This window comes from Scyliorhinus canicula, chromosome 2, assembly GCF_902713615.1.
Source record: "Scyliorhinus canicula chromosome 2, sScyCan1.1, whole genome shotgun sequence".
Lineage (NCBI taxonomy): Eukaryota > Metazoa > Chordata > Chondrichthyes > Carcharhiniformes > Scyliorhinidae > Scyliorhinus > Scyliorhinus canicula.
The window spans coordinates 154017718-154031322 of record NC_052147.1 but is presented as its reverse complement, the minus strand read 5'-3'; the positions used below and the strand labels follow the sequence as shown (position 1 = coordinate 154031322).

The 13605-nt window shown below is 46.2% G+C and overlaps 1 protein-coding gene across 2 annotated transcripts in view; it reads left to right on the top strand.

Annotated features, from left to right (window-relative positions):
* The window catches only part of LOC119960136 (cytochrome P450 20A1), a 53053-nt gene that overhangs the window by 15238 nt on the left and 24210 nt on the right, over window positions 1-13605 (top strand). For both annotated transcript variants that reach the window (XM_038787963.1, XM_038787965.1), the window contains exon 5: window positions 9085-9252. In XM_038787963.1, coding sequence (XP_038643891.1) covers window positions 9085-9252 — 168 coding nt within the window. The remainder of the gene's footprint in view (window positions 1-9084; window positions 9253-13605) is intronic.

Below are 13605 nucleotides of genomic sequence, written 5' to 3'. Positions count from 1 at the left end.
CAGCGTAACCGACCTCCAATTCAGCATCTCTTAAAATCCCCCCCCCCCCACAATTGATATCCCATCTCTTAAAATCCCCCGCCCCCCGGGTCATATGTACCCTATGTAATACCATGAATTGAATCAAGCTCATCCTTGCGCAGGAGGAGGTTGAATTCATGCTTCGCATCACCTCACACCACAGTCCCAGCCTCTCTTCCTCCTCCCCCCCCCCCCCCCCCCCCTCCCCCAACCACCACCACACACCCAACTCCTCCTCCTCATTTCCCCTTGATCCTCACCGTTTGCAATTTCCCCCGACTCACCCGGGAGCAGCAGTTCCAACCTGGGAAACGTCCTCTACTCCTTTCTTGCAAAGTCCCTCATCTGCATATATCTAAATTTGCTCCCTCGGCAACTCAAACCTCTCCTGCAACTAATCCAGACCTGCAAACTGCCCTTCCAGATGCAAGTACCTCACCCTCACCTGTCTTGCCTCCCTCCATTTCCCATACATCCCATCCATCTCCCTGGGTTTAAACCTATGGTGCCCGCACAGTGGTGTCAACACTGACATCCTGTCCAATTTAAAGTGTCTCCGCAGCTAACTCTGGAACCTAAACCCTGTGCACCCAACATTCGCTGCCCAATAGCAGGTTCGGGAGCAGCCTATGTAACAGGGCCCTGCCTATGTGACAGGGCCCTGTTTACCCTCAGCATATTCCCTGCCCATATAAACTCCAAAATCACAGTCTCCAATTTCCGGAAGAAGGTCTTCGGGAGATAAATTGGGAGGGTCTGATAAACGAACAAGAACCTTGGCAGCACCTTCATTTTTACAACCTGCCGCTCCCTGCTAGTGTCAGATGTAATGTATCCCATCTCTTTAAAATCCCCCAAAATCTCCTCAACCAACGTTGTCAAATTCCCCCTGTGCATCGTAGCCCATTCCCTCATCACCTGAATCCCCAAGTACCTGAACCTTTCCCGAGCTACCTTAAATGGCAACATCACCAAGTTGACCCCAATCCCCCGCGCTCACCGGAAACACCTCATTCTACCCGACATTTAACTTGTACCTAAAGAGAGCTGCAAATCTCTACAATTTTCCCATGATCCTACCCATACTCTCCAACGTGTCTGACACGAACAACAAAAGGTCATCCACATACAGCGACACCCGGTGCTGCCTGCTCCCCTCACAATCCCCTGCCACACAGCAGACCCCCGAAGGGCCATCGCCAAGTGTTCAATCACCAGCGCGAACAACACTGGCGACAGTGGACACCCTTGTCTCGTACCTCTGTGCAGCCAAAAACTCCGTGAACTCATCTAATTTGTACATACACTTGCCGCCAGGGCTACTTATAACAAACGCACCCCTGCCACAAACATCGGGCTACACCCAAGCCTACCCAAGATTTCAAATAAATACCTTCACTCCACCTGATTAAAAGCCTTCTCTGCATCCAGAGAGACAATGACTTCCAGCACCCACCCCACTGATTGAGTCGAAACCATATTTAATAGTCTCATGATGATACTGGAGAGTTACCTACCCGTTAACGAAACCCCTTTGAATTTCAGCGACCACCCCTGCCACACACCCCCCCCCCCATCCTCTCTGCCACCAACTTAGCCAGCACTTTCACATCTCTGTTCAATAGCGAAATGGGTTGACATGACCCACACTCCCAACGGCTCCTTCCCCTTCTGGATTAGTGTAAATGACGCCTGCATCAATGTCTCTCGCAGCTCCCCCTTCTCCAATGCCTCAATAAACATCCCCAACAAATGCGGTGCCAACTCTGTCATGAATGCCTTCTGAAATTCCGCCCTAAAGCCATCCAGCCCTGGAGCCTCCCCTGACTTCACCCTCCTAATACTGTCAAGCATCTTCCTCAGCCCCAGCGGCTCCTCCAATGCCTGCCTCCTCTCTTCCTCCAACCTTGGAAACTCCATTCCGTCCAGGAACTGTCCCATATCCCCTTCCTTTCCACTCAGCTCCGCCCTGTGTAACTTCTCATAATACCCCCTGAACACCTCATTTATCCTCCCCGGCTCTGACACTACCTGCCCCTTCCCTTTTCGCACCGTAAAATTTCCCTGGACGCAGCCTGCCTCCTCAGCTGGTCGCCTTCTCCCCATATTCATACTGCACCCCCCTTCGCCCTCTGTAACTGTCCCACTGCCCTTCCTGTTGTCAACCTGTCGAACTGCCCCTGCAACCTCTTTCTCTCCGCCAGCAACTCTTTAGTGAGGGCTCCCACGTGTCTTTTGTCCACCTCGACTATCTCCTCCAACAATCATCCATGCTCCTCCCTCCGCCTTCTGTCCCTGTGTGCCTTGAACAAGATTTTTAACAAATAAATTTAGAGTCCCAATTATTTTTTTTCCAATTAAGGGACAATTTAGTGCGGCCAATCCACCTACCTGTACATCGTTTTGGGTTGTGGGGGTGAAACCCACACAGACACAGGAGAATGTTCAAACTCCACACGGACAGTGAACCGGGGCTGGGATCAAACTTGGGTCCTCAGTACCGTGAGGCAGCAGTGCTAACCACTGTGCTGCCCTGCCTTGAACGAGATGATGTCACCTAGGACCTACGCCTTTAATGCCTCCCAGAATGTGGCCGCTGACACCTCCCTGTTCTGATTAATCTCCACATACTCCCTAATCGACGACGCCACCTTTTCACATTGGGCTTCACTAGATTAGAACATTGTGGCAGGCTAAGGACAGAAATGTGAGCATGAGGGCATGATGTCGACTTGAAATGGTAATTGACCGGAAGGTCAAGGTTATGCTTGTTGATTGAGTGAAGGTGTTCTGCAAAGCAGTCACCCCATCTGCATTTGGTCTCTCCAACGTAGAGGAGACCACATCTGTACTGGCTCCTTTTCCCACTCCTGAGGTGTTGTCTGGAGTCCAGGATCTATCCTTGACTCCCTTATCTTTCTTATTTACATGCTTCCCCTTAGCAACATCATCTAAAACACAACATCAGGTGCCACATATATGCTGAAAACCCTCAGCTCGATCTCGCCGTCCTTTCTCTTAAACAGTGCACTGTCCCTGATCTGCCACCCTTCTTGGTTAACAATCCAGTCATGGCTGAGCAGCAATTCCTTCCAATGAAATATTTGGAAGATCTGAAGCCATTGTCTTTGGATCCTGCCAGTAACTTCACTCCCTCTCTTTGGGAGCTGTCTGAAGCATTAGTGTTGTGTCTGATTAACCTCTGAACGAACATCTGTCCCATCATCAGGACTACCTGCTTCCCTTTCCATGATGGAACCTGACTTCATCCTTGCCTCAACTCTCCTGCCACTGAAACACTTGTCCATGCCTGTGTTGCCTCTGGGCTTGACTCGTGCAATCCTCTCCTCTCCTCTCCAGCCTCCCACCTTTCACTCTACATAAACTTGTGGTCATCCAAAATTCCGCTGTGCGTATCTTAACTTGTGCCAAGTCTCATTCGCCCATCATCTTGCCGCATGCTGACCTAAGCTGCTTCTAGACAACAACAATTCCATTTTTAAATCCTCGTCTTTGATTTCAAATCCCTCTTGTTTTCGCCCCACTCAATTTCTGTAAACATCTGCAGGCTTGCAAGATCTCTACGCTCCTCCAATACTGGCATCTGATTTGAAACGCTCCACCATTGGCAACAGGACTAAGCTCTCACTAAGTCTCTCCATCTTTCCTCCTTTAAGATTCTCCTTGAAACATACCACTTTGACCTAGCTTTTGAGAATCTGTTTTTTTTTTTTTAAATTAGAGTTTTTTAAAAATTCATTTCCCCCCCCCCCCCCCCCCCAATTAAGGGGCAATTTAGCGTGGCCAATCCAGCTACCCTGTACATCTTTGGGTTGTGGGGGCGAGACCCATGCAAACACGGGGAGAATTGTCAAACTCCACATGGACAGTGACCCAGAGCCGGGATCAAACCTGGGATCTCGGTGCCATGAGGCAGCAGTGCTAACCACTGCACCACCGTGCTGCCCTTTTGAGAATCTGTTTAAAATACCTCTTTGTGTCTCGGTGTCAACATTTTCCTTGATGTTTCTTAAACTGCATGGGTCCTTTTGCCGCATTGGAGATTCAAAACAAACCAAAGCTGCTGTTGTCAGTTAGATAGGTGGGTTAAAGAAAATTGAATAAAGGTTTATGGGAGCCGGGTGGGCAATAGGACTGTTTGAGACCATCTCCTGATTGCATTTGCAGGAGGTGGAATTAATACCAAACAAGGTGATGTGAGAGCATCACAGAGACCTGTGAACAGGACTCTTTGCATCAATTCAGCAACTCTGCAAACCAGGGCTGAAACAGTATTGTCAGTCCCGCAGCTTCTGATTAACCAGTTGGAGCACAAATTCAGATGGAAACCAACCTTCTATCCATGCTGTTGCATTTCCTCTTGCACCATATGGCTGACTTTTTGTAACAAGCCTTCTGTGCGGTATTTTCGCGAATGTCGAAAATCCATATACGCCCACAACTATCTCATTTTCTTAATCTATCCAGTTGGCCACTTCTCTTGAGAAATGCTTATTAAACTGCGAAACAGTTTGCCATTAATCAATTTGTGCTGGCTTCTCTTGATCCTGCATTTTTTAAATGACCAATTTTATCTCGAACTAAGAATTGTAAGGGTTTGTCCATAAATGATGTCAGACTAGCAACAGCTATCCAGCCCATAGGTGCGAGGTTTATCCTAGTCTAACTCCTTAATCAAGCATCTCACATCATCTACTCCTCAGTCCCAAGGCACAATTTATATACTGAAAGCAAATTGAAAAAATTGTAGCCAGATGGACTTCAGCAGAAACACCACATAATGGCTCCTCGTACAGCTCCCAATCACTGTGCAGTAACCTGCATCAGACTGCACATTTTGAAAATAACAACATATAGCACAGGCGTTGGAAGTCTGACGCACCATCCAGGAGTGCTATTTTCAAAGTACGCCTGCACCTCACCTCACCCTGTAATCCTAAATGTATTGTTCAGTATTGTTCACCCAAACTTTATCATATAACTCCCTTTCCTAGTTCAGTTTAGTATTGATCTTTCACGGAATTCCTTAAATGCAACACATTTTATACTTGGGTTGTAATTTACCTGCCTTCCCAGTGATGTTTCTTTGTTCTGCCTGCTTGCAGAGCTGGTATCTGAGAATGAGATGTCTGTATGTGGGTGATGGAGGAACTGGTACCCGAGAGTAACTGAGGAATTGTAATTTGTTGGTGTTTGCTGTCTCACCATGTAGAAGTCTTAAAACCTTTCCACAACACATGAATCGGAAGGCAGCTGAGAACTTGAGCATATAATCCTCCTCTTTGACAAGTAATAATTTTTCCCTTCCAGGAAGGGAATAGATTAACCAGTAAGTATTATGAATGGAGAGCCTCACTGCTTGAACTGTTCGCAATCTGACAATTCTATTCATTGCTGAATAAGGCAGGCGTCATTTATAACTCCCTGTGTTTTTATGGAATATTTGACATTGAAATTTGATCATTCCCATTGCCATCTCTCCTGAAGTTCCTGGAGGGTAATTCCAAAGCTCCCCATTACCTCTCCCAAGCAGCAGATGGTGATGATTTAACGAAGACTCCGAGCTGTGGCTGAGGATTCAATCCAGGGCAACTGCTGTAGGTTCCAGACCCTATGGTTTCCAACTCATTGCTGCATTTAATTGATAACTGTACAGCCCTCCTTAAAATGTGCCAAATGAATAGTCAATACAAGAGCCAATTGTATCTCCTCTTAAACCAGAAGAGTCAACTAATCAACTACAATATTGTATTTATCAACTGTTTTAGTAAAGTTAGTGCCTATTAGTGGGCTTTCAGTGTAAGGGTCAAGGGCACTGGTGGGCAACCTGCGGCCCGGGGCCACCTCTGACTTCTGAGTGTGGCCCACAAGACATTTTGTTGACCATTGCCCACATACGGGGTTGCCACATTTCGCTGATATCCCTCCACGTAGGTTTTGTTCTTACCAGTATGACTGAAGTGAAATGCATGTAATGCCAGGGCAAGTGAAGTGAGGTGCATGCTGATTGTTCACGACATAGACTGAGAGCTGTGCACTCCTCTGTGTCCAAAGTGTAAATATTTATTTTGTTTTTAGCACCTGAGGTTGATGATTATTCTATTAATATATAAATTATTAAGCATTTTCAATAACTTGTTGCAAAATATTCATGTGTATTAAATGTATTCAATCTTATTCATGGGGTCATGTTGAGTGAACTGATTTCGATCATGCGGCCCACTGAGATGAAAGAGGGCCACTCATGCAGCCCACTCACAAGCCTAGGTTGACCATCACTGATCAAGAGGGGAGGTACAGAGTAACGCTCCCTCAACTCTTTCCCTTTAAACAATCCCAGGGCCGTTACAGTGGAAATTTGACACAGGGTATAGCTCCTTCTACAACAAATCATCCAACACTCCCAGATCAGGCACAGCATCAGTTCAATGAGCATGAAATGATAGTTGCACTGCCCAATCAGTGTAGAACAAAGAACAAAGAAAATTACAGCACAAGAACAGGCCCTTCGGCCTTCCTAGCCTGCGCCCATCCAAATCTTTTATCTAAACCTGTCTCCTATTTTCCAAGGTCTACTTCCCTCTGTTCCCGCCCATTCATATACCTGTCTAGACGCTTCTTAAATGATGCTATCGTGCCCGCCTCTACCGCCTCCACTGGTAAAGCGTTCCAGGCACTCACCACCCTCTGCGTAAAAAAACTTTCCACGTACATCTCCCTTAAACTTTCCCCCTCTCACTTTGAAATCGTGACCCCTTGTAACTGACACCCCCACTCTTGGGAAAAGCTTGTTGCTATCCACCCTGTCCATACCTCTCATAATTTTATAGACCTCAATCAGGTCCCCCCTCAACCTCCGTCTTTCCAACGAAAACAATCCTAATCTACTCAACCTTTCTTCATAGCTAGCCCCCTCCATACCAGGCAACATCCTGGTGAACCTCCTCTGCACCCTCTCCAAGGCATCCACATCCTTCTGGTAATGTGGCGACCAGAACTGCACGCAGTATTCCAAATGTGGCCCTGTGGAACACCACTAGTCACCCGTCTCCATTTTGAGACACTCCCTTCCACCACTACTCTCTGTCTCCTGTTGCCCAACCAGTTCTTTATCCATCTAGCTAGTACACCCTGAACCCCATACGACTTCACTTTTTCCATCAACCTGCCATGGGAAACCTTATCAAACGCCATACTAAAGTCCATGTATACGACATCTACAGCCCTTCCCTCATCAATTAACTTTGTCACTTCCTATAAGAATTCTATTAGGTTTGTAAGACATGACCTTCCCTGCACAAAACCATGCTGCCTATCACTGATAAGTCTATTTTCTTCCAGATGTGAATAGATCCTATCCCTCAGTATCTTCTCCAACAGTTTGCCTACCACTGACGTCAAGTTCACAGGTCTATAATTCCCTGGATTATCCCTGCTACCCTTCTTAAACAAAGGGACAACATTAGCTATTCTCCAGTCCTCCGGGACCTCACCCGTGCTCAAGGATGCTGCAAAGATATCTGTTAAGGCCCCAGCTATTTCGACCCTCACTTCCCTCAGTAACCTGGGATAGATCCCATCCGGTCCTGGGGACTTGTCCACTTTAATGTCTTTTAGAATACCCAAAACTTCCCCCTTCCGTATGACAACATGACCGAGGGTATTTAAACATCCATCCCTAGCCTCAACATCCGTCTTGTCCCTCTCCTTTGTGAATACCGATGCAAAGTACTCATGAAGAATCTCACCCATTGCCTCTGAGTCCACGCATAAATTTCCTCTTTTGTCTTTAAGTGGGCCAATCCTTTCTCTAGTTACCCTCTTGCTCCTTACATACGAATAAAATGCTTTGGGATTTTCCTTAACCCTGTTAGCCAAAGATATTTCATGACCCCTTTTAGCCCTCTTTATTGCGCGTTTGAGATTCGTCCTACTTTCCCGATATTCCTCCAAAGCTTCATCAGTTTTGAGTTGCCTCGATCCTATGTATGCTTCCTTTTTCATCTTAGCTAGTCTCACAATTTCACCCGTCATCCATGGTTCCCTAATCTTGCCATTTCTATCTTTCATTTTCACAGGAACATGTCTGTCCTGCACTCTAATCAACCTTTCCTTAAAAGACTTCCACATTTCAAATGTGGATTTACCCTTAAACAGCTGCTCCCAATCCACATTCCCTAGCTCCTGCCGAATTTTGTTATACTCTGCCTTTCCCCAATTTAGCACTCTTCCTTTCGGACCCCTCCTGTCCTTGTCCATGAGTATTCTAAAACTTACGGAATTGTGATCGCTATTCCCAAAGTAATCACCGACTGAAACATCAACCACCTGGCCGGGATCATTCCCCAATACCAGGTCCAGTATGGCCCCTTCCCGAGTTGGACTATTTACATACTGCTCTAAAAAGCTCTCCTGGATGCTCCTTACAAACTCTGCTCCATCTACGCCTCCAACACTACACAAATCCCATTCAATGTTGGGGAAGTTAAAATCTCCCATCACAACCACCCTATTGCTCCTACATTTTTCTATAATCTGTCTGCATATTTGCACCTCTACTTCATGCTCGCTTTTGGGAGGCCTGTAGTAAAGTCCCAACAATGTTACTGCACCCTTCCTATTTCTTAGCCCCACCCATATTGCCTCAGTGCTCGAATCCTCCATCGTGCCCTCCTTAATCACAGCTGCGATATCATCTCTGACGAGTAATGCAACTCCTCCACCCCTTCTACCTCCCTCTCTATCCCTCCTGAAGCATCTGTACCCTGGGATATTCAGTTGCCAGTCCTGCCCTTCCCTCAACCAAGTCTCAGTAATACCAATAACATCATATTCCCAGGTACTGATCCAAGCCCTAAGTTCATCTGCCTTACCTGCTACACTTCTCGCATTAAAACAAATGCACCTCAGATACCTATTTTTACATTTTGCACGCTGAGTTAAGTTTTATGAGCCAGGGATCTCGAGGAGCAGGCCTGTGCTCCCAGTCTTTAAGCAAACAATTTGATTCCTCCTGACCTTTTCCTTTCTCCTTTCCTTCAGCTGGCCGATGAGCTGGTCACTAAGTGGCTGTCATATCCTGAAGCTCAGCATGTCCCTCTGTGCCAGCACATGTTGGGTTTTGCTATGAAGTCTGTCACGCAGGCTGCAATGGGCCAGCGCTTCGAAAATGATCAAGAAGTAATCCGCTTCCGAAAGAATCATGAATTGGTGAGTGGGTTGGAGTGGAATACAGGGTTGAGCCGTCGCACGCAGTTTTCGGGGGGGAAAGTAATTTTCTACTATGTTGCTGTTGTCATCCTACATATTAATTGTATGCACAGTCACTTTCCATTGAAAGGGAACTGCTAACACAGGAAGTAGCTCTTCTCCAGGCATCGATTTGACCCAAACTGATCAGGAATGTGATGCTCATTTAGTTCTACTCTGCTAGCCTATGCTAGTTTGAAGCCTTCTACCTCAGCTTGGATGAATTAAGAGTCTAGTTAGGTCAAGCAAATCAGTGAGCTGCCTCACGGCGCCAAGGTCCCAGATTTGAACCCGTCTCTGGGTCACTCTCCGAGTGGAGTTTGCACATTCTCCCTGTGTTTGCGTGGGTTTCGCCCCCACAATCTGTAGCCACCGAAGTTGGCCACTTCCCGACCCAAAATGGTGATTTACAAAGCATGCAGGGAAAACTGGACAATTATAAAGAGACAAGCAGTTTGCAGAAGTTCATGTGTATTCTGCCTGCAAAGAAAGCAGACAGCACCGAAACCAGCAGTTTGCATACAAATGAAGCGATCCCCGGGAACAATGGATACAACGATTAGCTACAATTGGCACATTCTATGGCAGGTCAGACTTCCCGGCGCCAACGGGGTCTGAAACAAAAGGAAACAAACCAGTTAGGAAGAACCGCCCCGCGATCGAGGGACAGCCTCAGTATTGGGGGATTCATACGAATCGATTGGGATGAGACCCAATCGATTGACAGTAGGATCGGGGTCCGCCCAAAAGGGCGCAAAGTCTCTGGGACCTATAAAAGTCAGGTCCCAAGTTTAGTTCGCTCTCTCAGCCGGCCCTCCCAGCAGAACACCTTTGCAGCAGCTCTCTAAGAACTTGACTGTGAGAAGGAGAGGCCTGGCCAACAGCTACACCGACAAGTAAGTGTCCAACCAATGCATGCTACGAGAATAGACACTCCTGACCCATTAGCCCGTACTAACTGGGAAGCCTGCAGTCTCAGGACAGAACAAGAGGCCATTGTTCCCTGATCCAGTGCGTTTCCTTATCGAAGATAAGTATTGGCTTAAAGTGGTAGGAATAGTTTAGTCCGTTAGTATTAGTTACATGAGTATCGATTTACTGTGTAAATAATAAACGTGTTTGATTGAACCTTACTAACTGGTGTATTGAGTCATTGATCTGAACTTGAACCTCGTGGCAGTATAAGGATACCTGGCGACTCTAGAGCTAAAGAATAAAACAGAGCCAATTGAGTGTTAAGCACACTCACCAGAACGAGCAACAAATCCAAAGATGTGCAGGCTAGGTGGATTGACCACGCTAAATTGCCCCTTAATTGGAAAAAATGAATTGGGTACAATAAATTTATTTTAAAAAACAGCAGAACCAACAAACTTCTGGTTGTGTTGTTAAAAGAGCTAGAACCTCAAAGGACAGCGACTGCTTATAGCAGTGGATCATTCAGAATCATATACTTATTACTGTGCAGATGGAGGCCATTTGACCCATCGTGTCTGCACCAGCTCTCCAAACAAGCATCATGACTTAGTGCCATCCCCCTGCCTTTCCCCGTACCCTGCATAAACAGTTAATCATCTAATGCCCTCTTGAATGCCTCAATTGAACCTGCCTCCACCACACTTCCAGGCAGTGCATTCCAGACCCAAACCACTCGCTGTGTGAAAAAGTTTATTCTCACATCACATTTGCTTCTTTTGCAAATCACTTTAAATTTATGACCTCACGTTCTCAATCATTTTGCGAGTTGGAACAGCCCCCTCATGATTTTGAGCATCTCTATCAAATCTCCTCTTCAAGAAGAACAGTCCCAATCTGTCCAATCGGGAAGAGGATTTGTGTTTCCTCTTGGCACACATGAGGAAGACAATGGGAAACCACCTCATCGTCTTTTCATCAGTCATATGACTCATTGAATTTGAAGATGGGAGGTCTGAAGAGTGACTGAAGAAAGCACTGAGCCACGAGGCATGGAGAAATAAGCAGAGGACCGTTAGTCCTGGTATATTGAGATGTGTCGCATTACTCTGGTATTCTGAGATGTACACTGTTATCTCTGGTATTCTGAAGATCGGTTTAGCTCACTTAGTTAGCCAGCTGGTTCGTGACCTTATTTATGCCCCTCAGTATTTTATAGATTCTATAAGATCACTCCTAAGCCTCCTACACTCCAGGGAAAAAAGTCCTAATCTATCCAGCCTCTCCTTATAACTCAAACCACCAAGATCCGGGAGCATCCTAGTAAATCTTTTCTGCCCTCTTTCTAGTTTACTAGTATTCTTTCTATAATAGGGTGACCAGAGCTGTACACAATATTCCAAGTGTGGCCTGACAAATGTCTTGTACAACTTCAACAAGACATCCCAAATCCTGTATTCAATGTTCTGACCAATGAAACCAAGCATGCCAAATGCCTCCTTCACCACCATGTCCACTTTCAAGAAGCTATGAACCTGTACCCCTAGATCTCTTTGTTCTAAAACTCTCCCTAACACCCTCCCATTAACTGAGTAGGTCCTGCTCCGATTCGATCTACCAAAATGCATCACCTCACATTTATCTAAATTAAACTCCCATCTGCCATTCATCGGCCCACTGGTCTAATTGATCATGATCCTGTTGCAATCCGAGATAACCTTCTTCACTGCCCACTGTGCCACCAATCTTGGTGACATCTGCTAACTTACTAACCATTCCTCCTAATTTATCATCCAAATTATTAATATGCATAACAAATAACAGTGGACCCAGCACTGATCCCTGAGGCACACTGCTGGCCATAGGCCTCCAGTTTGAAAAGCAAACTGGCAGGGGTAGCATGGTGGTTAGCATAAATGCTTCACAGCTCCAGGGTCCCAGGTTCGATTCCCGGCTGGGTCACTGTCTGTGCGGAGTCTGCACGTCCTCCCCGTGTGTGCGTGGGTTTCCTCCGGTTTCCTCCCACAGTCCAAAGATGTGCGGGTTAGGTGGATTGGCCATGCTAAATTGCCCGTAGTGTCCTAAAAAGTAAGGTTAAGGGCGGGGTTGTTGGGTTACGGGTATAGGGTGGATATGTGGGTTTGAGTAGGGTGATCATTGCTCGGCACAACATCGAGGGCCGAAGGGCCTGTTCTGTGCTGTACTGTTCTATGTTCTATAACCCTCTACAACCAGCCTTTGCCTTAAGTCACCAAGCCAATTTTGTATCCAATTGGCTACCTCACCCTGGACCTTGTGAGATTTAACCTTATGCAACAGCCTACCATGCGGTACCTTGTCAAAGGCCTTGCTAATGTCTATGTAGACAAGGTCGACTGCACTGTCCTCATCTACCTTCTTGGTTACCCCTTCAAAAAACTCATTTTGTGAGACATGATTTTTCACTCACAAACCATGCTAACTGTCCCGAATCAGTCATTGCCTCTCTAAATGCCTGTAGATCCTGTCTCTCAGAATACCTTCTAACAACTTACCCATCACAGACGTTAGGCTCACCGGTCTGTAGTTCCCATGCTTTTCCTTGCGGCCCTTCTTAAACCAATGCACAACATTTGCCCCACTCCAAACTTCAGGCACTTCACCTGTGGCTATCACGATTCGAATATCTCTGTTAGGGGGTTCGCAATTTCCTCCCTAGCCTCCTACAATGTCCTGGGATACATTACATCAGGTCCCAAGGATTTATCTACCTCGATGTGCTTTAAGACTTCCAGAACTTCCTTCTCTGTAATATGTACACTCCTCAAGACATCACTATTTATTTCCCCAAGTTCCCTAACATCTATACCTTTCTCAACAGTAAATACCAATGAGAAATATTCATTTAGGATATCTCTTGTGGGTCAGCACTTAGATGACTTGTAGATCCTTAAGTGGCCCTACTCTCTTCCTAGTTACTCTTTTGCCCTTTATATATTTGTAGAATGTCTTTGGATTCTCCTTTGCCTTATCTCCCAAAGCAACCTCATGTCCCCTTTTTGCCCTCCTGATTTATCTTTTAACTCTAATCCGACAACCTCTATACTCTTCAAGGGATCCACTTGATCACAGTCCCCTATGCATGCCATATGCCGCTTCCTTCTTTTTGACCAAGGCCTCAATATCCCGAGTCACCCAGGGTTCCCTCCTTCTACCAGCCTTGCCCTTAACTCCAAAAGGAACGTGCTTACCCTAAACCCTGGCTAACGCACTTTAGAAAACCTCCCACTTACCAGCTGTCCCTTTGCCTGCCAACAGACCTCCCCAATCAACTTTAAAAGTTCCTGTCTAATACCATTAAAATTGACCTTGCCCCAATTTAGAACTTCTACTTTTGGGCCAGACCTATCATTCTCCATA